We start from the raw sequence: 27,950 nt of genomic DNA, 5'->3' as shown, positions 1-27,950 counted from the left end.
TTGACACCATTGTTATCCTGATATTGTTTTTATGCATAACCACCACTATCCCAAAGTGTGTTGCCTGCATTAATACGACCACAGATTAAAACAACGTAGCAGTAAAACGATTCATTGTTACTGGACTTTATATATATATATATATATGACCTGAGAAGTTCATAGAATACAGCTGTGTCCCAATATGGCAATACATAGTTTATGAGATATTAGCGACAAAAATGTGTAAGCTTCTTGAATAATATGTTGTTTTTTGCACATCCATATCTGTTTGATTACTACCAAGACGAATCACAAACAATAAATACAATTTGCATTTTTATTTTTTTAAACTGACAGATACAAAACACATTCCCGGTTTTGTTTGCCTGTGCCTTTACAATAGTATAGAAAATGTCAGCATTAAAAAGCCCTTCTAAAATGTACCATAACACATCAAAAAGTCAAAAAAGAATTGTGCAAATCTATCAAATATATTAAGCTTTGTATCAAACAACAAAGACTAATATTAAAATAAGCCTTCAAATTAAAAGACACAAAAGTGAAATCTGGAACAAAACACAGAATGCAAGAAACAACCCCCCAAAAATATTAATATAAAACTGGCACTATATTATTAACACACAAACATGGCTTAGTGGCATGGTTTTTTTACAAAGACAAATTCTACAATATTTGAAGTAAGAAGGCATGGTCATAATAATCATTTACTTGTAGAAATGGTTTAAACAAAAAGGCCAGCATACCCTAATACTGGTAGCCACATCAGTACACACACATGTACAGCAGTAAATACTTCATTATCGTTTGATGTGTACACTACAACTTTTACTGTGAAATAAAGGGAAAGAGTATCACATTACATTAGAAAGTAATGTACACGCAGCAATACTGCAGTAGCAATGTCATCTATATACAGTAAGTACCAGCAGTGTATGCATATAATACCTGCCATTTAGGAAAACATTTAATGAACAAATCCCAGTGGATAAATACAAGCTGGTCCCACTGGCTTCCAGGCCGCTAGAGTGTCAAGGGATGAGGCTGGAATGGAGCAATGAGGAGGGGCAGGTTCAAGTACAGACTGAATGACAAATGATCATTTCAGAATCTGATAACCTCCAACCAACAAGTTCTCCAGCTCTACTTAAAGCCACACGTCTTGAAATCCTGCTCCTTTCAAAGAGGAATGATGAGGCCTGGTAAAGGCATGGCTCTTCTAGAGGATCAGATCATCAGAACTGCAGAGGTTTAAATAATTAAAATGTACATACTCTTACACACTGGAATACACCTCAGAGATTCACACTCACTGTTAGACACTGGTAGAAAAGGGTCTCTACTTCAGGATTTAGATATATTGCTGATTAGATCAATAGAACCGACCTCATAGTAAAAATAGGTATTTCAAAAGTGTTACAAAATATGCAGAACAGAAATGTTGGGTATTTTTCCACTAATCACTGGCTTTTAGTGGTTATGCACCCAATTGGTGGAATACGCTTCATGCTTTCCAATCTACATTTTTTTTTATAACAATTCTCTGAATATGTATGATTCTTTGTACGTCTCAGATTTTGTAAATCCCCTTCATTGATTGTACAGCGATGTTTCATGAATTGCACTGTACACAATGAAGCAATGATGACGACGATGAATGTCATTAGGGCTTTGTTCCCCTGATAAAGGAGCAGTAGAGGCCCTCAGAAATCATGATCCCAGCCTGACAGCTCATCCGGGGGGGTGTCCTCATCAGGGGGATAGTAATCAAAGTAACCGTGGTCATTAGGCCCTTTGAGCTGGAATAAAACCAATGATTGGGTTGTTAAGTGTAAGTGTAATAGATATGGTTACAGGGAATGACATGCAGGTTTGTATTTACTTAATCCAGATTCAAACAATGTTTAATTCAATGTTACTTTGCTTTAGAACAATATGTAATAAAAGCACAGTGGAGCCTGTTTCAAATACTTTGTGAAGACACTGAACAGATAGACAGACAGCTCTGTAAGTATGTATATATTTCATTAAACACTTGATTTGTAATGTTTATAGTTTTTGTGAAAAGTTTCAAGTTCACAGCATTATAAAATGAAGGCCTACTTCCATGAACTTCTTGTTTTAAACTAAGCCAAAAGAGATGGAAATGGTGTTTTTTTGCCGGATAATCACATTCAAAGGAGGATGACTCATGCAGTAATCTCACAGCCATTTTGTTGAATGCACTTAAAACAAAATACAGCCCAGTAAAGAAGGCATTTTTCCAGAACATAAATGTGTCATTTGTCCAGTAATGTGGAGCTGTGCTAGAATGTAATTACAATTAGCAAATTATATTAAAAAAGGAACCTAAATACCAAGTGTTAATAAAGAAAATTTAAAAAGTTACCTCTCTTTTCAGTGGGGATATTATATTTCGGGATTTCAGTCCCTCCCAGTTAAATCCATTGAACCACCTGCAAAAAATAAATCACCAAATCATATTTGTAATGGCAGGTTCCCTATATAACAGCACTACCATGGGCTTTCCTTCCAATATTTTCAGTCATTGCATTTCGGAACTGTTAGACAAGGTAAGGACGAAAACATAAAAAGGGAACCTCAGTGATCTTGTGATGTGTCTGAGACAAGTATGTCTTGTTAAAAAAAAAACATTAGGAGTGGTTGCTTATAAAGTCAATCAATAGCAATGTTTTTACAAGAATAAACTGAAAGAGACACCACCGTCAAAGTGTATCCTCCAAGTAATCAAACAGAAAAAACGGAATGGAATGGCTGTATAACATCATCAAAATGGAATCATCCTATGCATAGAGTATAAGGCATCTGACATGGGTTTACCCCAAACCGCATTACATAAGGTATACAGTACATTAAAAAATGAGATGCTTAAGAAATATGTGTGCTTAGTTCTTATGTCCATCACAGGCCGTTTTAAACGTTATTTTTTTAATCCACCGTCATTTTTGGAATATAGCAAACCACATGTATAACACCCTGTGTATGACATGCAGAGATTCTCCTAACACTTGTAAAAAGAGTGCATGTTATATTAAGGATATTACGGTAACTTTCACCTTGAACAATAAATGAAAGATACATGCATAATGCTCTTTTGTTACTTTGCTGTCTGACACAAACAGCTGTGAAATTTTGAGAGCAGTGATTTAGCAAAAAAACCTAATTGAAGTTCTGCATCTGCCAAGAGGTGTACAGTATGTCCCTTCTTCAAACACTAGTATCATGACCCAGTATAGAAACTTGATGCCTCCACCAACTTTCATAATCTTTATAATCACTGTGTACTGTATGTAGAAATTGAAAACAAAAAACATGGTCCATTAGACCCAACCACCTTCAAGATGTTCGATGTGTAATTCTCTATGGCTGTTGTCAGGATGACTCAGAATTAAGATAAAAAAAAACATTCAGGGTACCAACCTTCAAAGGCAGAGGTGAAGGCCTGGGGCTATTGCTGTGCTCCTCTTAAGAAATGAATTACTTTTTTATAACAGAGGAAGAAGAGGAGCAGAAACCGGGTTTGCTTGATTGGAATCCTCTGCAGGCTAAAGGCTCAAAGGTCTTCCTCCCTCAAGGCATACTAAATAAATGACGTATTGCTCCCTGAGAGTGCCATAATATTAGGAGGTGAGTGGATACAGAGTTCAGGTACATTACAAGACCATCTGCTGAGGCGCTGCCTGAAAGCTGTGGAATATGAGCACTGCTGATGAGCACAGCAAGGAAATACTGACAGAGCCACAAATCAAAATATAACTCGAAGAAAGTAGCAGGAATACCCAGTAAACTTGCATGATCATTTTGCAGTTTCCCATGCCTCTGCCATGGTTATACTGTGCATTTACCATGGATTGACATGTATTTTAATATGCTTTACTAGTCTCTGGGCTTTAAAATGCTCACCCATGCTTTACCAGGCTTTCACTCTGCTCTTTCTCTGGTTCTCTAGATGAAATGGGAGTGCGACATATGTACAGGCACCCACACTGCATCCCCATGGACAAGATATATACAGTCTGCACTATAAAATGATATTTGTTGAGATGTGTCATTATGGCATTGAGGGTGTGATTTGGAACCCAACTATCCTCTGGACTTAATACTGCTGTGTCTGACTGATGCTGGTGACTTCTTTATGAAGGTCAGATAAAAACTGCTCGAGTAATGATAAAAGCAGCAGATAGAGTGTCTGACGGAGGTGTAGAAACAGAGTGAGGCACTTTTTAAATTCAAGATTGGTACAATACTGTAAAGAATGTTATTTAGATGTTTTAAATGTATTTTAGAAAAAACAGAATGAAACCCCATGGAACTGGGATGAATAGGGCAGAATGTATCGGTTGCCGCTTACCGGTGCTTCTTAATGTCGGTTATTCCATTCTTCAGGTTTCCCAGACGCTCAGTTGGATTTTGTCTAAAATATAAAAACAAATCTTTAAAAATGAGAACATCTGACAAAATTGATTGCATTCAATTGCATGAACAAAATTGCATTCTAGCATCTTAAATAATAATAAAAAAAGCATTGCTCTATATGTTATGTCTATTTATTCAAGGATCTTGAAAGTTATATAACCATGCCTCAAGTTACAAGAACATACACTAATGCCTAAAATTCAAGACACTGTAAAATGTCATTTTCATAAAATTGTATTTCTTACATATTTAATATCCTGTGTGTTTTCTATACTTCTTCTCTACTGTGATTTCTGTTTATAAGATTGTTATATAGGCTTACTACTGGAATGAATGTCCTTTTCAACCAACTTTTAAAAGCTGGTTTTCTGAAGTGAGGTGGTTTTAGAAATTACCATTCAAGATGTGAAACTCTAATTTCCAGCCCTGTGAGTTAGTAAATGGAAAACCTTCACACAAAATCACAGCTTATATATATGTGTCATTTTATATATAACCCCCCTAAGCTTTTAAAAGCTGACCCAGCAGTTGAACACGGACACTTCTATTGAGTATATCAGTTTGCTTTTAATTACACCCCTCCTCCCCAGTGAAGTTAGTTAGTACTGCTGCTGTGCATTGATGTTAAATGTGTTTCTTACCGACACAGCTTACGGATCAGGTCCTCAGGTCGTCTTGTTATTTTCTTTGGGAAATCCATTTTTTCTATGCCTTTCAGTATAAGGTTGTACGTCATCATCTGATCAGCCCCAGAAAATGGTGGGCTGTTGAATACAATAAAAGAGGAGTAGCACATGAACCACATGTATTAGGACAAGAACAGTCTGAAGGTACCATGAGACTTTTTTTCCCAAATTCACATTGAAGTCAGTTACAATGAAATGTTCATGCATTTTGTCAACCTTCTTTCATTAAAGTACCAACATCAAATGCTGATTAATTTATGTTCTTGTGTTTTCTTAATTGTCAGTATAATTATATTCATGAATTCAATATAAGGAACATAAATAAAGAAAATTGATCATTCTAAAATGTGTGACCCTTATGCGCTGACCATGTCCGTCTGTCTATCACACAACATGGAGAACACGTTAACTGCCCTGATTCTGCATCAATCTTCAACGAACTTTCTCATATACCCGGAGCCTTCTATAAATGTTTAGGATGCATTTATAAATCGGATAAACTCTCAATTTAATACATGTATTTTAAAAGACAGAAATGTGATTTGTGCATTCTAAAGCAAAGCAAACCTCACCTGCCAGTTAGGAGTTCAAACACCAGGATTCCCAGTGACCAGAAATCTACACTGAAATCATGCCCTTTGTTAAGAATGATCTCAGGAGCTACATATTCGGGGGTTCCACAGAATGTCCATGTTTTCTGGCCAGATCCAATCTTCTTAGCAAAGCCGAAATCCACCTAGAAGAAAACAAACCTGTAAGCTCATGCACTTTGAACAAAGTATGTACATGTCACTGGATCTTTAACACTCTACTTCATGAAATAATAGGGAGTAGATAACCAACTGTAAGATCTACCAGTTTAATGTATCCCTCTGAGTCCACCATTAGATTCTCTGGCTTCAGGTCTCTGTAGATGATCCCATTCTGGTGCAGGTAGTCAAAAGCTTCAGTTACACAACCAACACAAAGCTTTGCTGTAGATTCATCAAAACTCCCCCTGTAAAACCAGGACAACAGTGATTCGGTATCTATAGCAGGTCACATGTGAACTACACTGAATTATGAATGCTTACACTTGGTCTGGCTCCTCTATTGAAAATCAATAGGTGACCCAACTGGAACTAGGTAGAAGCAACTGCCCTTTTCATTTCACAGAGAGTGCACAGCTATGGCCAAAAGTGTTGCATCAGCCTATAGAATTAACACATTTTGCTTCATAAACTCGAATGAAATCTGCTTAATATTGTTACCTTAACATATTGAATTATATACCGCTTTGTAGTTTTCCATATACTGTACTTAACAAAAAACTGACAAAAATTGAAAAATGTGACATTTCGAAATCGAACATGAAATACCGTACTACTATTATGGCTTCCGGTAGACTTTTGCAATATCATTTTGAAGTTTCTCTGATTGCATGATGTTAAATAAAAGATCTATATATATATATATATATATATATATATATATATATATATATATATATATATATATATATATTTGTTTTCATTATGTCTCAATCCTAAAATTCTAGGTGATGCAAAACTTTTGGCCAGAGCTGTAGATCTCGTACAAATTCAAAACATCTAAACATTGAAGACATTCTGTATGAACAGAATACGTGTTCATATCAGCTTTTCATCTGCTTTCTATAATATATTTGTAAGTTTTCAGTAGCAGGAATGCAGAAACTATAATGCCATAAATATTATACCTACAATCCACATTTGTGCTTACAAATACTCTGCCTTACTGTCACCATAAATGTGAATGAACTCTAGAAATGTATCTTTTAAGAAGAAGGTATGGCTTCTTCAACTAGACAAAAAAATGATCTACAGCAATATTGCCTCCATGTCACGACAGTGCCAGGTTTGTATTACAGCTATTGGAAGTTATGGGTGATGTAAGATATTCAGTGTTGTAGGTGGGGTGAACCCTGAAATAATGTAACTTCTGTGACACGTTATACCAATAAGATGCAGCCACAGGCAGATACTTACCTATCCCTTAGCATGCTCCAGATTTCCCCTCCAAGACAGGCTTCCAGCAACATGTATACATATTTATTGTCTTTAAACGTACGATACAACCTGTGAACAGTACAATAGGATCTATCACGATATGCCTTTCATTTAGATTGAGTTTGTATGATCGTATTAATTAAATTTGAAACATTTAACATGATATATATTTGTATTGTACTGTATTATATTGGTGTAGCTGCCTGGCTCTGTATGACACACCAGTGTGTATATGTTTACAGTAATGACATAAGATGAAGATATCCACTTTGACATTTACCTCGAAGTTTCTTCATTTTTATGGGGGTTTTTTTCTGCATGGACTAGTCTGTGACAGATATCCTTTCAGTGTTGTTTTGCAGTTCCCAGTATGAGAAATTTGAATGTCATTTAAAACAAACCAAAAAAAAAGTGCCAGATTCTTATACTCTGGTACACTCTACAAAAACCAATACAATTCAATCAAAACAATCCCACTTTACGATAAAAACCTACTTTACAATAAATGGCGAAAAGGCCTCTTGCAGAATCATTCTCTCTGAATGGATGTGCTCTTCTTGTCTGTTGTCAACAATGTGCTTTTTCTTGATGCATTTCATGGCAAACGTGACCTCTTCATTCTTGACTTTCACCTACAACGAAACATGGGCAATCAGTGTGCAATTAAGACAGGCTTGCTTTACATGTCTGTACCTAAGCATTTACAGTTACAATATACCGGATTCTGCCGAGTCAACGCCCATGTTTGAACTATCGCCCCACCCCCACTTTTGGCTGAATGTCAATTTTTCACCGTTTCTAATAACCATGCGCAAAAAAAAAAATATAGGTAATCATGCACAAATAATGCCTGAGATTTCCAATCTTGCGCTTCGAGTGAGTAGAACAAGCTGTGCAGTACAGTAGTTGCTCTGTGCATCGATTGAATACATTGTAAGCACTTTTCGTTTTGGATCCGACAATACCGACTCTGAGGGCTCTATTCATAAAGGGTAACGCTTGTTGAAATGAACAGGAGTACAGATCGGATTTCGTCCATAGCCGCCTATTTATCCGCAGTTGCTATTCATGAGATAATTAGAGACGCGTCGTTAAGCCCCAGCGATTTTCGTCTCTGAAAGAATGTTTTAAACAAATTGAGATAAAGCTTAATGATTACCTCATCAGCATAAAGTTTTCATCAGTCCTGAGCGTCAACCTGCTATTCATAAGAGTGAACGACAGCAAAATGCTGTCGATAACTATGAGTTATTGAACGCTTTCTGCGGTCAAGTCTAAACTAACGACAGACTCGGCAGACATGAGATATTTTATCACTACACTTGCTATGTTATAAAGTTTGACATGCCGTGATTAACATTGCCTATTTTGAAAAAAAAAAAAATATATATATATATATATATATATATATAAATGATTTCCATTACACGAGAGTAGATGTTAAAACTTCATGCTGATTTGAACTCGGCTCTCGCCAAGATAAGCACCAACTAAGACGTAGCTTTACAGTAAACTAATGTGATCCATATGTGTCTCCATCCATTTACGTTTCCTTCCATATGATGATGTAGATATCCTTCTGTCTGATGTTAATGGCTGAAGTGTAATGCTGGCTCCAGGGATCAGCTTATTTTGCCTCCCTGGCGCATCAGCACACACAACGGCTGCGATGCTGGCTCCGGGGATCAACCACAGTGCGGCCTCCCCAGCGCATCAGCATGACAACCGTCTGGATTGAGCTAAGTAGGGTACATCTCTGGGGTTTTCAAGTGGGCACCTTCCATCCTCAGTGTTTCGTCGACTAGCCCACGACACCTCAAGAGGGCTCGACGGTGATTCTGGCGTCCCAGCATCACCCCCCTCCGTCCCCCACTCAACTCAGCCCAGCTTACTTACCTGTACATCAGCGTTTCTTTCTTTCTATTGTGCTTGAGATCCCCAGCCAGAATCTTTCCGTCTCAACCACAGCCAGTTGCTGCTCCTCTCTGCTGCTTCAGATAAGTTCTTCACTGTGCGACGCAACTCTTGGCCACTGAATCCGACGTCTCTGAGAAACCGGGTTGTAGAGTGTGCCACAAATCCTCGACAACCCACTTCCACTGGGTAAACCCGAACTCTCCATCCTCGCTGCTCCGCTTCAGTGGCTAGTTGAGCATACCGCAGTTTCTTCCTCTCATACGCCTCATCTACAGCATCCTCCCATGGCACTGTTAACTCTACCAGGTGAACAAGGCGTGCTGATCCAGACCACAAGACAATATCTGGTCGAAAGTTAGTGGTGGCAATCTCATGTGGAAAAATAAGCCGTTGACCAACATCTGCCAGCATTTTCCAGTCTCTAGCAGCTTCCAGTTGTCCTGGGCGAGGATTGGTTTTAACACCTTTTCTTGGTGGTTGCTCTCCTGGGCGGAGGAATGTTGTCTTTTGTGTGTAATGTTTTGATGGAACAGGTGACAACTTATTGGTCATGTTACGCTTGTCTTCCAATGTCTGAAAAACATTGCAGCACCTGGTCATGGCGCCAAGTAAACCGTCCTTGGCTAAGAGCCACCTTACATCCTGTCAAAATGTGCCTTAATGTTGCAGGTGATGAACACAAAGGACATGAGGGATCCTCTCCTACCCAGAGGTTTAGGTTCTGTGGTGATGGGAGAACATCATATGTTGACCTGATGAGGAAACTGATCCTGCTCTGTTCCATTGACCATAGGTCTTGCCAGCCAATCTTGCGTTGTTCCACACTCTCCCATCTCATCCATTCTCCCTGCTTGGCCTGGGAAATGGCCTTTATACACACACACACATATATATATATATATATATATATATATATATATATATATATATATATATATATATATATATATATTAATCTGCAGCTTTATATGAAGGAAAATGTTTAATATATTCTCTGGCATAATCACTTTGAAACAGCGCTGTGAAGCGGAGAGCAAGTGAGAGACTGAGAATAGACAGTTATTTTATTATTATTATTTCTTTGCTGTGATCCGCAGCTGACAGCGATCCCTTTCTATTTATTTATTTGACCTGTGTTCACAGTAAACAGTCTGGACAAATACTGCCTGTGTGAACCTGTTTATTTTCATGGAGTGTTACAATATACAGTATACCAGTGCTGCTGATGCAGTCGGTGGGAAATTTGGGCTTGCTTGGTATTGCAAAAAAAACACTGATCAAGCCTCAGTACAAGGTTACTAGAATTACAGTATTATTCAAACGTCCTCCTACAGTGCTTTTTGTTTAGTTTTTTTTTTTTTTTTGGTCCTGCAGTTAATCTTATGTGTGCGTATGGAAATGTGTTTACCAGCGTTGCCAAACAAAACGAAAATACAAAGTACTTATTTAAAAAATACTTTTTTTTCTAAATTATGAGATGTCCTGAATTTTGGCAGACATGATAGGGGCATCGGACTCAGGTTTTGCAAACTGCCCAGGACTGGCAGCTGCAGTCTCGGGTTTCGGTAGCAGGCTACTGTCGATGGATTCCGTCTTTCTTTTAGCAACATCTACCGACGCCACCCGGGAACATTAATAACGCTGATGATGTCATCAAAAAGAGGCGCATTTTCGTTCTTGAACGACTGCATACCCATTCATAAAATGCTTTGCGACAGTCTCCCGTTTCCTCACATCATTTTATGGATAGCAATATGGACGACTTTCTTTCGTTTTAAACAAAATTTGTTTTATTACAGCAGTCGGCAAGTACTTTTATGAATAGGGTCCTGAGTCCGATTGATTATGTTTTCCAGTTAAATGTGTGTTTTATGAACATTGAAAATGACATTACAGTGGACTGATGCAGCACCTTTTTTCAGACAAACCCTTTACTTTGTATTTCACCATTTAACACTAGAACCGCCGCGGTTATACTCATACTTAAAACTGCTGCCGGCAGTCATTATGACGGTTACATTTTAAACATCAATATTAAAATGAAAGACAAACTATTGGATACAACTCAAAAGTTTTATTCAAGCACATCATATCAAACATCTGCACAGTCGAAACACCGTATTTAAATGAACACTTAAACATAAAAGGGTTTATTTTCTAACTTATCACATGTATAAAGCACTACTTCAAAAAATGAAAAACTATAATAAAATAAACATTTCAAAAGAACTATAGTCTGTAAACATGTATATGTACATACAAAACTGTCACTCGGTGCAGCACAGAATCCAGGTTGGGCTGCAGCTGCTTTGTAGTTTTCTGATTGAAATGTTTCTGCCGAAGCGCTGTAACTACACTTCTTGATTTTATAGTAGGGTGACCATATTTTGTAAACCAAATCCGGGGACACTCAGTTATGGGAGCACAGCAAAGTAGCCAAGACTGAAATGTGTGTTGCAGAGTGTATCGCGAGCAGCTTATATTTTAACAGTTGCACATATTCATTACAAATAGAAAACAAATATGCTTATAACCTACAGAAACAAACGTACACTCCAGAATAACTGCAAAAAAACTTAATTTTCAAAAAAAGCAGACATTTTAAAAATTCCCCAAACTAAACAAAACAGGCAATATGCAAGAGCCTACTTCTCCTGATGCCTTCAAGCCAAAGCTAAGTAGCAAGGGTTACACATGGACATACTGGGAACTTTGGGATATGGATAACCAGGAGATTCCTGAAAATATCAAATCGAATTTTACTGACATCCTACTGTGCAATATGCTGTTATGGGTTTCCATGTAATGTCAATTATTTTTTTTTTTTAGTCTTTGTATTTTGATGGGTTTTTTCTTCAACACTGTTTAACACATTTACATACGCACCAAGCAAGAACACTTATTAATGCCCATAACACTCGCGTTCTTTGGAAAAACGGGAGCCAAAAATAGGATATTAAACTTAAATACTGTACTATATATCAAATAAAGGTTTGTACTAAACTTACTCCTTCGCCATTCACGTATAATCCTCATACAGCTGTTTTTTTTCTTTTCATGCGATGCAGTTAGCACGTTTTTTTTTTTCAGACAAAAATACATAACTACGGCAATACATTTGTTAAAACACAAAGTAATCTAAATAATGCCCTCTTAAGTCTAATACTTCACACTCGCTCCAGTCTGCACTGAAGCTGGATTTAGCGGCAGTTGAAACAAGAACGGTTCGAATTTCTGTCAATCAACTCACGGTAACTTCTTTTTTTTTTTTAAACGGAGGTTGGATCGTCAACTAAACTCGAAACCTGTTGAATCAAGAAAGCGGTTGGATGTAATTTAATTATAGAAACATTGATATTTATCTCTGACGCATTTACATTACATTGATTAGACCAATGTGAGAAATTAATAGTAAGTTTATTCGGGGACAAGCTTTGTGAACCGGGGACCGTTCCGGGGACATTATTTGGCCGGGGACACAGTACCTCATCCGGGGAAAACGGGGACGTATGGTCACCGTATTCTATGGCGTAACTGTGTGCTGTGCTTAATCTTTTGAATTTTAAACATGCCTAATTCTAAACGTAGAATGACATTACAGTGGACTTACGCAGCACCCTTTTTTCCGGCAAACCGTTTACTTTGTATTTCACCATTTAATAAATGTTACCTGCATTTCTTAAAAAAATATTACAGTAATATTGCTTGTTATTTCGCCCCTGTCTTGAGTCAATGCCCCTACCCCACTTTTGCCTTAATGTATATTTATATATAATCCAGGAAATATATATATTTAATCCAGGAAAATCTTTATATACCTTTTATTGGAATAAAACCACAAATAAGTACTGTACACAAGATTTCAGGTCCTCAACTGAACTCTGAACAAGGACTTGTGAGGATCACAATCCTTGTATATCTCATTTGTTTTGATCTACCTCAAATAAATCAAGATCGAACACAATTATCCCCAGAAGAAAAGTGGTTCTTACCAATTCCACTCTCCCAAAGCCACCTACTCCGAGTGTGGCAATAACTTCAAGGTTTTGGAAAGGAGATGTTGATGAAAAGCCGGAAACCTTCTCCTTCAACTGAATCATCTCCAGTGAGATATCCGGAGTCCATCGAACACAGGTTGGGCTCCTAAATAAAGTAAAACATGCTTGATATGTGCTAGGGGGCTGCCGCCTTCATTTCTACAATTAGGGTTATGAAGAAAGTTGGATGCAACAAGGTTACTGTATCTTTCTGCTTTGAACATCTGACTAATTTGTTGGTTATAAATGAAAGTAAAATTATGTTTGGTAGTTTTGTTTATGGCAGGAATGGGTAGGTGAAAATGGAATGTTTTAAAATACAGACCATATGTAATAAATATCCCACTTGTATCTAAATACAGAGGACAGCCTGGGAGAAGCGGCAAGCGATTTAAAAAGTTTGCGTGGGATTTGTCAGTGCAATGAGAAAGCATAGTTTCACAAGGAAGCATTATTATTTGTTTATTTAGCAGATGCCTTTATCCAAGGCGATTTACAGAGACTAGGGTGTGTGAACGATGCATCAGCTGCAGAGTCACTTACAATTATGTTTCACCCGAAAGACAGAGCACAAGGAGGTTAAGCTCAGGGTCACACAATGAGTCAGTGGCTGAAGTGGAATTTGAACCGGGGACCTCCTGATTACAAGCCCTTTTCTTTAACCACTGGACCACACAGCCTCCATTATGTTTCGTGACATTGGCTCAAAATTACATAAACAGAGTAAACTAATTTACCACATTTACCTTCGCTGATCATCACAGCACCTTGATATTTACAAAACTCTTTAACCAAGGAGATGAGTTTGTGAGTTTTAAGCAATCCTATGATGTCAGATTGTCAAGAAGAATGAATTAAAGCCTTGCTAGCTTCATGTACTAATTAAATACTATAATATACCTAGTCTTTCATTGTTTTGTACCACATAACTACACCCTGAACTGACTACAGAGATGGAAATAACAGTTTCACCCATTCCTGGTTTTAATATGTACTTGATTAGCCCCAGTGTAAAGGTAACAAACTCAGGTGGGTCTTATTAAACTCATAGTAAAACTAGAGTACTACGCAATTGGAGTCTTATTTCCATCACTGTACTTAAACGTTCTGGGGGTTTAATAACATTTATAAAGGTAATCAATCCAGCAAGATCCGAGATCAAGTGCAGGCATCACGTACACACATCACAAACACACAGTGGTGATAAAAAGAAAGGGCTGCATCTGATCAATGAAATCCCATGCTGTGTGTTTGATGCTGCCATCCTGGTAAAGGCGGACCTGCGTCAGAGATCAAAATGGCAAAGAGTTGCATCTCACTGATGGCTTTAAGTTCAATACTTGCATCACGTCACAGAACCATCAAAAATAAATGAATGCTGTTTTGAACCATCCTTTTAGTGTTTGAAATTATAATCCATCTGAAGTCCAAGAGGTATAATTATTAACAATGATACGGTGGAAGCAGTATTGCAGTTATATGCAGTTACTTTAGGTTTCAATATCCACGGTTGTATAGATCATACTTTAGATTGTTTAATAAACTAAATTTCTCTACAATGCTAAGTACCTAACTTTAATTCCTAACTGAAAAAATATTAAACATGCTGCTGTGGAAGGGTGAAAGTCCTGCCGGGATAATGTGTGTGTGTGTGTGTGTGTGTTTGGGGGGGAGGGGGGGGGATATTGGGTTGGCAGGGAAGGGGTTAAATTCCTCCCTGCTAGAAACCATGTGGGAATGTGGTTGGAGTCATAAATTGAATAAATGATGATTAGTTAGGCTCTAGTCACAGGTGTTAAGGGTAGAATTAATGTTGGTGTTAGAAGGTGAATGTGAAGGTGTGTTGCTGTGCTGTGCTGTGCTGTGCTGTGCTGTGCTGTATTATTTGTGAGTTTTGTTTTGGCCCTTGTGCCGTTTGTTTTGTTAATGTGTTTTTGTCTAGTCTTGTGTTTGTGAATTAAAAGTGCGCATTGGCGCTTTACCCTGCAGTTTCTGTGTCTGAGTCTCTCTTCCTGGTAGTAACATCCTTGCCAGTGACGCTGTCCTGTTCATACGTGGTGTAAGCAGTGAGATAGCGCCCCTAGAGACTCAGAGCAGGAACTGCAGGTTTATTTGAAAAAAAAAAAAGTGGAAAAATAAAAAACATGGTAGTAACATCCTTGCTAGTGACGCCAAAAGAAAGATGGCTTGGAGAAACCTAAAGTATTTCACATTAATAAAAATGATGGCATACCTAAACTGGTATAAAACATAAAGTACAGTATATACGGTACAATTCACCCAGACATGATGTTATATTTAGATCGTTTTACCAGGGCAGCACCCTCATTTGTTTTCATTAATTTACACAAAAGTTTATCTTTATAAATGTTAGTTTCCTTTGGGACATCCTGTTGAAAAAAAGCAATAAGCCACTTGATTTACAGTGTGGGAAGCCGCTAACTATAATTCCCACATGAACTTTGACTTATAATAGCTGGAATTGTTTTTTTTTTTTACTGATTTACTACTTCAGAAAATATTTCCAAATACTGCTTTTCAACACATGTCTGCTCTTTTCTTCCTATGTCACACTGCTCATACAGTATGGCATAGAACCAACATTTTAGTACAATATTCTTCCAAATTCAACTGATCTGAAAACAACGGGGTCCATCAAAGTTCAGTGATATAGCAAATGCTTCATCTAAAATATTATGTTTTAAAATATTATGGAATACATCAACATGTACTTGTGGATGACATTTTAATTATGGTGCTGCTATCCTTAAATCGTTTTTGTTATGTTGTGCTTTAACACAAGCTATGATAACTGTATGTAATTGTTTAATGCAGACACTGCATTGCATGCCAAAAACAACAACAGTTGTTGTTTGTTTTGTTATTTGTTAGCCTATTTTTAAAAGCTGCTACAGTTGGGCCAGTATCAAAAGGGTGAATGTTGAACAACACCTCTATAACTTGTTAGCATTAGCCGTACTTACCTGGCATGTCTTTTCTCATCATCTCTAGTCAGATTTTCCACATATCCTTGAAGATATTTTTGGAGTTCATCAAATGTCCCAACAGTTTGATTAAATGTCCTGGTAAGAGACAAAACAAAATGTTAAGAACATCAAAGTAATACATTAAGGGTCAACAGGATCACCTAGAGTGATATCATTGTCATTGAGTGGCTGGTAAGCCTTTTATTTTGGCCTATGCATCCATCATTTACAGTTTGAATGTTTTAAAACCTAATTACCAATCTCTGAGTTGTTGAATAGAGTTTGATTAGGTTCATACCTCAAAAACATGACAAATGTTGGTTCTCAAGGAGCAACGCTGCTAGTTTTGCATTAAGCTTAACAGTTTTAGAAATACCTTACATCACAGATTAAAATGCCTCAGGTTGTATGTGTTCCCTTTAGATGATTAAAGTAATTAGAGTGCAAAATTAGCAGCTGTTAATCACAAGGACTTTAGAATTCAACATGTTAAAAAAAACTTGCATTACTACTTTTCTTGGTCCTGAAATACAAACACATGATTTATTTTGATGAGATGAGAAACAGAAACAGTTTTGTACATTTTATATCAAACAGTAAAAGCTGGACCATCACAGTTTGCTGTTGTGTTCAATATTCCACTGTCACGTCCTACAACACCAGACAGCTTATGTAATATGTGAAAAACAGGAGCCTCAACGTATTTAATCAATGGCTGCGCTTTGATGTTTATCATGCTAATAGGAAGCTCTTGAGAGCTGAGGCCCCCTTGCATTGCCAGGCCACAGCTACAGCACTACTTACTCTCGGTCTATAACCAGGCACTCCACATCGTTTTCATCAGCGATTATGTTTGCTGACCTGAAGTCATCACTGTGAAAGAGAAACGATGAGAAACACATCAGATCCACATCAAACACACTTTCAAATATGAAGCCCGACTATTTAACTCTTAGGGCTTCAAGAGAAATCATATTCAGACTGTGCTTGAGAACAAGACGCTTGTTACATCCAACAAATATGTCATTAACATATATTCCCTGCCATGTCTGTACAGTAAATACTAAACATTAGAGCTATCAATATACACCATGACCTACAACCACGTACGTACATATGAACAGTGTGACATGCGTATAGACAGACTGATAGGCATCTTCTTATATCCTCAGGTTCTGATACTTTCAATAACTTGACTAACGACTGTCTTAAACAAGTTTAATCACAACTGGATAAGCAGTTCTGTATACATCCGTAAAACTCTAGATATACCGATATACAGACATATGGGCCCCCAGAAATAATATTCAATGCTTGCCTAATAAACAGAAAATTTTGAGCAAATCATTTCATATAATAAAAGAAACGTGGTTCTATGAAGGAAAACACAATTCTATTAATCATGTTTCACTGAATTAAAAAAAAAAAAAAGTTTAACACTGAAAAAAATGATTTTACAAACTCAATGTTACTGTCTAATTCACATAACCTATATTTCAAGCCTTTTGAAACCTGAAATAATTCTATTAAGATTAAAGTAGGGATTAATCTTGCAATATGAAGGAAGTAACAGCAAGCTAACCTGATAAGGGCTTTTTCACCAAAGTAATCCCCTCTTTGCAAAGTCTTTATCATCTGAGGTTCAGCATGGCCGTCTGTACTCTGAGTCACATTAACCTTTGAAATAATATGGGTTGAGATATTAGGCAAATAGAAGCTAAGTAGATCTTTCTTTAGATGCTGCTGCACAGAGGTCTGTATAAAAGACAAAAAGAAAAGTAACACTGGGGCATTTTTATGTTTTTAATTTTAAAGCCATTGTGGGGACAAGTTTGAATGAGAATCAACATTAGCAGACATTTTGATATTGTTTCCTAGTTGTGTCATCATATAGTGCATACTCCCTCCTAGCTAAATGTGCTCCACTGTCCCTAACAGCTTTTAAATTACAAAGACTGATGGCTTCTGCTTCACTCTCTGTTGTCTAATTGCTTGTAATTCCCTAACCGATTCTGTAAACCATTTACATCAGGCAATATCAGAGTCCCTGAAGACAAAGCTGAGCAGGAAGGAGTCAAAGTGCTCTCTCAACTCTCTGGGTGTCAAATTGCAAACTAAACTGTGTCTGAGATCTGTGCACTGAGACACTGAATCCATGGGATGTGGGATGTGGGCTCTAAACTCAGTGTGTATTCAAAGGGACAGGCAGAATCAGATGTAGGTATTACCTTTCCTTTGGTAATAATGTAGAAAGTGCTTCCTTCCTCTCCTTCCCTTATGATGTAATCCCCTTTGTCATAATATTCCTGGCAGCAGAGGAAATAAGCATCTTAATTAAGACATTGATTATTCCATAACACAAGGCAAGCTGCTGCCTGCATTTCCACTAGACAGTAGATAGAATAGGACTGGAGTAGCAGTTGGGTAAGGCTTTGTCATGCAATTCACACACAATAAGACTGAGATCTAAAAATATGTTTTTACTCTTTCAGCAGACAATGTATAGTATTTACTCTATCTGCACCTGTTAAAAAATGTTTTTTCCCCCATTGGCTAAACTGCTGATATTTACTTAATCTTTTATATAATCCTTCCAAACCACAAGGATCATTGAATTAGCTCATAGCAGTTCCTGTGTACTTACTGTAATTAGGATTGGATGGATATCCGTTATAAACATCACTAGGATACATATGACATGCAGTGGTATGGTGTATGGGGGCTTTTAGTTCTAGCATTTTATTTAAACTGTTAATCTTGGACTAATCTTCAGAGATGTGGCAAACAGGGAAAGTATCAGGAAATATAAAGGAGAAAATCAAACTGGGAGAGTTCTTTGACCTCAAAGACGACTAAAGCATTCCATAAAGATGTTCAAAGTGTGAATTCTGTTCTTAACCCTTCTTAAGCCTTTCATTTCTGAGGTCTATACAAATACTGTATGGTCACGTTTGCAAACTGTGGGTGGCACAATTACATCAAGCAGATTATGTTGCATTTGTTTTTTGTCTTTTTAGTTTAAGGTTTAGAAACACATAATTTCTTTGAAAAAAGCCTGACTGTGAAAATAACAACGGTTAGCTTAACTGACAGTAATAAGGACCACAATCTCTTACTGAGGCTACTAAAGGGTGCGGCTTAAATCTTAGAGAGGGAAGTAAATCCCTTATAAACATTTTGATGACCCCAGGGCATGAGCAAAATACAAAAAATTATATTTTGCGTGATTATGAACTATATTACTTTTTGTAAGACTGGAATTATATTGCAGTTTTGGCCTTTTATATCCTGGCACAAAATATCTCTTAGTCAATGAACAAAGAAAGATAATTAGAAATATTTAGCCATATAAATGAAGATCAGATAATAATGTATATTTCTTTCTATTATTTGAAGCTACACAGGTTTGCTAGCTTCTAATTACACAGTGCTGCTGTCTGTCTGCTTGGTCAGGTTTGTGACAATGTGTATATCATCACAATAGCTTAAGCTTTATTGGTTGAACACTGCTCGCATTAATCATGAATTCAAGGCTGGGCAGCTGTTTATGGTTTATATGGTAACCAATTTTAACAATTTAAACTTGAAATTTCAAAGAGGAAAACATATTGCTTTATATTATTTAGCAAAACTAAAATGTTGTCTTCTGAAAGAAAAAAAATATATATATTATTATTAATTTCTTAGCAGACGCCCTTATCCAGGGCGACTTACAATTGTTAGAAGATATCACATTATACAGTTATCACATTATTTTTACATACAATTGCCCATTTATACAATTGGGTTTTTACTGGAGCAATCTAGGTAAAGTACCTTGCTCAAGGGTACAACAGCAGTGTTCCCCACTGGGGATTGAACCCACAACCCTCCGGTCAAGAGTCCAGTGCCCTAACCACTACTCCACACTGCTGTCATATATATATATGTAAATTTGGAAATTATATGTAGGCAAGTCCAGAAACAAATGGGAACTGGTCAAATCCAATTTAATTTCGTAAATAGAACTATGGTACTTTTGTATTTATAAAGCGGATTTATTCGTTGCCACATTGGTCACATTGGTAAACACAATGTTCAGTAAACTACCTCAGCTACTGTTTCAAACTCATTCACAAGTGATAATACTGAAGCAGCAATAAAACACAGCTAATAAACATAAAATCATTCTAGTCATATACTGCAGGTCTGAACCTGTTTACAGCCACACCTCTGGGTATTCTGTCTCTCAGACACTAATTAAAAATCATTTTTCTATGCTATTTAATAATATAGTTCAATATTATCTGAATTATTAACTTACAACATCTGTGACTGTATTATGTTACTTAGTCAACACCCCCTTGAGATCAGGTGCATTCATATCCATTCAGAATGATTGAATAAAATAATTCTTATGAGCAGCCCCAGGGATCTGCCAATAATGGAATGCCCTTCAAGTGTAAGCTGTTCCTTTACCATTACAGAGAGACGTTTGCATTGGCCATGACAAAACTGACATTTTCACTGGCTTTTTGCGATTGTAGTCTACCAGATTGTTCATTGCTTAATTGCTGTATTATACGTCAACTAAGGATGTTTGGTTTTAAGCCAAAATACATTGTGTGCGGTAGGACCAAAATATTATTATTATTATTATTATTATTATTATTATTATTATTATTATTTATTTCTTAGCAGACGCCCTTATCCAGGGCGACTTACAATCGTAAACAAAAATACATTGTGAGCAGTAGGACACTTACTACTTCCAAGCAGTCAACAATCTTGCTAAGTTTGTCTTCGGGTAGGTTGGTGAACAATGAAACACTTAAAAAAAAAAAAAGAAAATAAAAAGTGTTAGTTATGTAATATTAAAATGCTGCTACAGCCATGCGGCAAGTCATTAAACTGATTGGAGAGCAGACTTTAATCTACAGTTTAATCCTTTCTATTTGCATACTGCCCTATACTGTAGCTTTCTAACCATTAAGTCCTGCCCAAGGTCCCTCTCTTTCAATTTCAATTTTCTGAATTAAACCATGCACAGGTTAAGTGTGACTTGGATTGGTGAGCTGGACATAAATTATTATACATATTTTTTTTTAATTATCCAACTTTATCTATCCAATTGGAATGTCGTCCCACCACTGCAAACCATCAGGAGGACTGCAGATCAAGCCAATCTCCTTTTTTCACATGACAAACCTAAGCAATAGATTTTAAGCAAGGGCCCATCTTAGAAGGTTTCAGCCTGGATTTGTCAGGTACCAGTAAGGGTCAAATTGATGGTTGACTTGAACAAATACAATGCATCTTCTACACACATTGGTGTTTTTTTTTTTTTTTACAGTACACAGAGTACCACAAGGATTTACCACCATCTGAGCTTTTGGTTTCCACAGGGATCACAGAAAAAAAGATCAAAACAGAAATTAATGAAAAGATGGAAAGCTTTCATATCTCACATTTCTTGTTAAGATAGATGACTAAACCAAATGGTTAGGAACGAGAAAAAATATAATGATATAAACAATCACCAAAAGGCAAAGCTCTGGTACAAACTTTATCGAATGGTAGTTTGGTGTTATCGGCTCACTCCACTGGCTTGTGTTTACCTTCGGAGGAAGTTCCTGTACTGCTCGTGCCTGGCTTGTGCTGTCCTCCTCATGATGTTCTGGAACACTTCCCGGTCCAGGGCCCACGTCTTGACATGGCTGACAGCTGCAACAACACATGCGTGCTCATGAAACATTACTCTTGCACCCTGTGTAACTGGCCAAGGCCTTGCTAAGCAGAGCCCATTTAACCTCTCCCCTCCATCAGACACTTTAGCAACAAAACAGAGGCTTCCCTACAGAAACAAAAGCTGCTTTCAATTGTGTAACAGGAAAATGTCATGGGTAGCTGTCTTGGAGGGCTGCCTTGCAGATTCAGCAGAACCCACCATTTCAGGTTGTAGTTCTTGTCAATGGTTATTTCATGTTATTGTCAAAATTTTAAAAAAAGGATTAAGCAAGTTCCTTTTATTACATTGCTACAGTATAATGACAGGGTCCTTCAACTTTAAACTGTTACAACAATAAAAAAGCGTCTGTTAAGATTACATTAAAATGATTGCATTACTTTAATACAATCAAATACTCCAGGTTGAATCTCTGAAGTGGTCAGTTCAGATGATATTTAGGAGGGGTCTGATACATCCTGGCCCCTTGTCATTGCTATAATATTTCTAGCATGAGGAGTTCTGTGTGAGTTTCTAACCCTGTAATATGAACCAACACATCCTGTAAATCCTACAAATTTCTATATCAGTATCAGGACCAATGTGCAATGTGTCCCAAACCAATTGTGTTTATATTGCTGTTTAACGCTATGGTCTTGTTAATGGTTATGCCATTAACAAGACCATAGCATTGCTCTCATTTGTCCATAGGTATCTCTGGACAAATGAGACCAAACTAAAAGTGCAAAGGAAAATGCAAATTGTCAGAAATTAATACAATCATTTTAACAGTATAAAATTAAAAATAATTCTATTCAGAAAAAAATAATAATAACTGCTCCTCCCTGCAACTAACCCTATCATTATACTATGCACAGTAATTCAATGTGTGTTTGTTTCTGTCTAGTTTTATAAAATAACTGCCTTTTATTCATTTGCCTTTGATTCTAGAGTGTGTGTGTGTGGGGGGGGGGGGTGTTTGGTTTTCTAGTGTTAAACAGACTTTCAAAGCTTTGTACTATAATGTCAACCACATATACCCATTTGAAAACTAAGTGTCTGTCTGCAAAACCAGTCAATACCTCTGACAGATGCCGTCCTTGTGCAGTTATATAAAATCGCTAATTCACCGAATGCTGTCCACACCGACATTGTTGTTAAAAACTTGCTCTGTTGAAAGACATCCAGTTTGCCCTCTGTAAAAAGAATAAAAAATGTAAAAAAAAACAAAAATCATTATTTGTTCCTCGCGGTTACGTGTATTACAGTGTAATGTTTATTAGCTGTGATTCAACAGGAATGATGCTGGAGTGCTGTGACTCAGAATGCAGACATGCAGGCCCTGATAGTGGCTGTTTGCAATGTTGCTTCTCTGTACCTGTACGCCATACACCTTAGCTCATGTAGAGCCATGAGTTCACCAGACCTCACCCCTATAATAATAATAATAATAATAATAATCTTTATTTTTATATAGTGCCTTTCAAAGTGGACCATCATCACAAAGCACTTTACAAGATACAAGACTAAGATGTGTGAACTATGCATCAGCTGCAGAGTCACTTACAACAACGTCTCACCCGAAAGACGGAGCACAAGGAGGTTAAGTGACTTGCTCAGGGTCACACAATCAGTCAGTGGCTGAGCTGGGATTTGAACCGGGGACCTCCTGGTTACACGCCCGTTGGCACATTTCATCTAGTATACGTTTGAAGAGTTACTGCTAGCCTTGAAGGACAGTAAATATATATTCAAACTACATCTGTCATTGCTTTAATTGCTTACAATGGCCACCATGTGTCTCTAGGGGGGCTTCTGCAGATAAGGTAACATTAAATACATCAGCATGGGCACACACCACCTCTTGAAAGATGGTGTACTTCAGTTTAGTTTTCCAAAGCTGCAGCACAAAGTGGTACATTGAAATAACTCTATCTGGTATATAGAGGGGTTAACCAGCAATCTGTTTATTTTGCTCAGTGAATACATACATATTATTTATACCAGTGAATGACATCTGTACATCATGCAGTGATGAAGATGTCCATTCCTGCTTTAGCAGGCCTCTTTTTACACTGTCTCCAGGAACCGTCTGTCGGTTATCTTAGTGGTCTGTATTTGAATCCTCTAACTTACCGGTAATTAGAACAATGCCATTAAACATTAACAAGTATTAAATCTGCATCTGTGAAGCCAGATGGGGCCAGATGGACCCAAATGAATCACAATGTAATACCAGTATGCAGATGCAAAATGCAGAAATGCATTTCTAGAACTGCCAAACACCAATAACTGATGATGTTCTCATTTTAGTATACAGATCATCATAAGAATTTGAACTGGGGGCAACAAGTCACATGCCAGAGCGTGATTCATGAAAAAAAGGATTGTACAATCATCCAGCAAATAAAAAGTCACAAAATGATTTTCTGAACTGTTTACAGTACTGCTTCACAAAGGGTTTAATTGTTTACAACTGAGTAGGACAAATGTAATATTCTGCAGAGCTCTCAACGCCTTCACATTAAACAGCAAAATAAAAAAAATACATTGTAATTGAAAACGATCTCAATGAAGTTGGTGCTACAAAAGTCTGTAGTTTTCCTATATCAAATCTTCTGTAGGTTCCACAATAGACAAAGAAACTTATCACCTTTTTAATATAGTTATTCTTGTCTATTTCTTAACACAGGGTGGCATCTATGTTCCAGACACTTGTACTGTATTGTAGTTTGTATTGTAGTGTTAAATATAATGATCTAGTTTTAATAACACTGAAATGTAAACTTTATAACTTTACAGGTATATATATATATATATATATATATATATATATATATATATATATATATATATATATATATAGGCCAGCACGTTGGCCATTCTACAGTATATATATATATATATATATATATATATATATATATATATATATATATATATATATATATATATATATATATTGTAGAATGGCCAACTTGCTTATGTAAACCATCTTCTAAGACAATGCATTTCAGGGAAAGGATTTTATTGCCCTGATGCTCATATGACAAAATGATTTACCTGCAACAACAAACAGATGATTGCCGGGCTCCCCCTGCTTGATGACATAATCTCCCTGGTGGTAGTTCCTCTCATACATGCACTCCACCATGTCTTTGATTTGCTGCACCTCCAGTCTCTTCAGAAACAGGTTCTTATTGACAGCCTCGGTGATGAGCTTCTTCACACTAAAAAGAGCAGAACAGAGCTGTCAGTGCCCATTGGAATGTGACAAAAACACATAACATCTATTGCAAATGGTATCTATCTAGTTTCCCTACTCCCTTTGCTCCCTCCAGTATGGTACTGTTACAAATCCCAAAGATGAAAGCGACAAAGTGATGCATGGCAGAGTGGAATCAATGGAGGCTGCCTTGAAAAATATTTGTATTTTTTAATTACGTATCCCAAAGGCATGGCTGGTCACACAGCTTAAGAACATAAGTGTCACTCTCACAAAGCTGGTATTATATTCAACCCTTGTTAACCAACATGACAAACCACTGTAAGTGCATAGTTTGCTGTTGGAAAACCATAGTTAACTGCAAAATTACAATGTGGCAAAAAGTTACATTTAGGGTCATTAAAATAAGTTGTATATCAGTCTACCAAACCCTGTGGCAACATTATCCATCTGTCACAGAATTTCTAATATGTCCTATTATGGATTTCAGATCATTGTATGCGTGCTGCCTTGTATTTTTTTGTTTTGTTTATCAGTAACCACCTAAATTTTTTTTTAAACAGGCATTGAAGACAATCGAGAGTTCCTAGTGTGTCTGTAGTTGCAACGACATCTGAAGAGCAATGACAGTTGCAAAAATGACTGAATTAACAGAAAGTGCTCCCTTTACTATATGTGTGCTGAAATGCAGATGGGGCAAGACATTTGTGTGCCTTAACTGCTCCATGGCAGTGTTGACAGATTGTCAAACTCCTTTTACCCATAGCAATGCAGGACTTATTGCTACTAGAAGATCAAAAGGGAAACCATCAATTGAATAGACATCCTTATCACATAATCTTAACACTGGATTTGCCTTCACACACACTACTTTGGATTAATTTATTTTAACTAATTAATTCAGTATTGAAACTACCTCTGGTGTAGGATTAGTTCATTGATGAGTTAACAGAGGCAAGTCTAGGCCGGGTGCGCTATCTTAATAAAGCCTTGTGTTAAAATGCCACTTGATTCATTCAAGGACTTTTTTACTAGAGGATTTACAACAACAGCAGAAGCTGTTTTCCAGACTTCCACAATTCAGAATTTCAAACATTGATACTGCTCAAATTTCCATCACGCCCTTTGGTGTCCAGTATGTTTCATAATGAAAGCTTCACATTTCCTGAGGGGGCCACTTAAATTGCTGGTCTTCTTGCATTACAGTTGTGTGTGTGGGTCTTCTCTGAGTTCCCTATATTGATGGCGACCTTACGAGTAGAATATCTGGTAAGCTAGGCAGAGGTTCACCAATTGCAATGGTCAAATTGTAGAGCAAAACATTTTAGCTCGTGCAGCATAACGTTGAACTAGGATTCAGTCTAGCATGTCCCTCCAGCCCAAAAATGATAAAAAAACGTACCTTGAATCCTTGCGAACTCTAACTTTTTCAAAGGAAAACTTGGGCAGCTTGCTGGAGCCGTACATCCTCGATGTGGGCTCTGCCGAGACCCCTTCTTTGGCTCCCTTTCGTCTGTTCAGGGTTTCTTTAAACAAACAATTGACCTGCTGGTTGATCCTAGCTTTCAGCGGCGAGGGGTAAAGGCTATTTCCACCTTGAGTTTTGATCACATCCTGGAGCTTGTTCAGCTGAATACACTTGTTATGCAGCTCCTCCGTAAGCTCAGAAATGGTTGCGGTCTGTTTGGAAAGGTGTTCCGTCAGACTTTTGATTTTGGAATCCTTGTCCCGCATCTCTTCATCTTTTCTTTTGCTTTCCCTTTCCAGATCTGCAACTTTGGTTTTGAGAATGTCATCAGTACCTTCCTGGAACAGCTTGTTTCCGTTGCTGTTAATGGAGAGGGTTACCAGGGTCCCGTCAGGCTGCTTCAGCTGTTTGGGTTTCACTAATCCGTTCCCCATTGTATCTGTTGGCCTGTGGAAAAGAAAGACAAGCTTTCAACTCATGTGCAATGGTTAGTGCTACAGTTAGGACTTCTATGGATTTACAGTGAGTATTGATTGTAACCATCAAGGGCTGTGGTGGCATTTAGGTTTTTCAGCCTTCACTGAAATGTGTACATTGCCCTTTCAACTTATGGCATTTTCTCCTCTACTTATAGATTTTATTAAAGAGAAAACAGAGTACTGTTCTAGTTCAGAGTCCTCTTTAGATCCAAGCACTATGGAGACAATACAGCTCCTGAGTTCAAACAGTGTCTAGGATATGGCTTTATTGCATGTTCTTTGATTTTAACTCATTCTTTTTAAAACACTCATTGATGAATTGAGTTGAGCTATGTCCGCCTTGGAAACATGACCCACATTCGCCAAGGGACCCCTCTTCCTGCTTACAGGATCCGCCCCTCAGGCTCATGGGGGTAAGAATGTCTATCTAGAGTTCCATGTGCAGTATCAGATATTATACCCAAGCCATAGTCTTTTTGCTTTATGTCTCTATCTCATGCTGCCCCATCAGCACATCTTCTGATGTCTGACAGCAATATGTACAGTAATATTAAAAATCATTATATGTTTATGTCATCATAATAACAAAGTCCCAGCCACAAATACTGTATGTATTGCATACAACTACATTTTATCTGGCAAAAAAAAATAACATTTGGAAAATATATATGGATTTTGCCATTTATGGAGCAATGTATATTCAAGATGTATATATTCAAGATAATACCTTTAACCTTTATTTCTGTACATACAAATATATTATAATATTTGGTAGCTTTTATAATTATATTGACTTCAAAATCAAAACCTAGATAGATTTCTACTTAAGCTTTATGATAATTCTTTAATAAAAGCTACCCCTTTCTTTACAAGGGGTTCTTTGTGCTGTTATTTCAAATCAGATGACAGCACTATCTATGTGGGCTTGAAGGCTCATGTAGATTAGACCAATTCATGTTAATTCAACAAAAAGTATCAGAAC

General features: G+C 37.2%; 1 protein-coding gene across 1 annotated transcript in view; it reads right to left on the bottom strand.

Moving 5' to 3' along the window:
- Positions 1–223: 223 nt before the first annotated feature.
- LOC131697907 (cGMP-dependent protein kinase 2-like) overlaps positions 224–27,950 on the bottom strand; it is a 29,089-nt gene continuing 1,362 nt past the window's right edge. Inside the window, exons 2-19 of the mRNA XM_058989657.1 lie at positions 26,424–26,936; positions 24,859–25,025; positions 22,878–22,991; positions 21,689–21,794; positions 20,837–20,900; positions 18,320–18,397; positions 17,674–17,768; positions 16,896–16,964; positions 16,089–16,187; positions 13,060–13,210; positions 7,646–7,782; positions 7,130–7,219; positions 5,979–6,120; positions 5,696–5,859; positions 5,079–5,201; positions 4,373–4,435; positions 2,390–2,456; positions 224–1,799 (exon numbers count right to left, since the gene is read on the bottom strand). Of these exons, the coding sequence (XP_058845640.1) occupies positions 1,704–1,799; positions 2,390–2,456; positions 4,373–4,435; positions 5,079–5,201; positions 5,696–5,859; positions 5,979–6,120; positions 7,130–7,219; positions 7,646–7,782; positions 13,060–13,210; positions 16,089–16,187; positions 16,896–16,964; positions 17,674–17,768; positions 18,320–18,397; positions 20,837–20,900; positions 21,689–21,794; positions 22,878–22,991; positions 24,859–25,025; positions 26,424–26,923 (2,325 nt within the window). The 5' untranslated portion in view covers positions 26,924–26,936 and the 3' untranslated portion in view covers positions 224–1,703. The remainder of the gene's footprint in view (positions 1,800–2,389; positions 2,457–4,372; positions 4,436–5,078; positions 5,202–5,695; positions 5,860–5,978; positions 6,121–7,129; positions 7,220–7,645; positions 7,783–13,059; positions 13,211–16,088; positions 16,188–16,895; positions 16,965–17,673; positions 17,769–18,319; positions 18,398–20,836; positions 20,901–21,688; positions 21,795–22,877; positions 22,992–24,858; positions 25,026–26,423; positions 26,937–27,950) is intronic.

The sequence above is a fragment of the Acipenser ruthenus genome, chromosome 2, assembly GCF_902713425.1.
Source record: "Acipenser ruthenus chromosome 2, fAciRut3.2 maternal haplotype, whole genome shotgun sequence".
NCBI classification, from domain to species: Eukaryota; Metazoa; Chordata; class Actinopteri; order Acipenseriformes; family Acipenseridae; genus Acipenser; species Acipenser ruthenus.
This window is presented reverse-complemented; position numbering and strand designations above follow the sequence as displayed.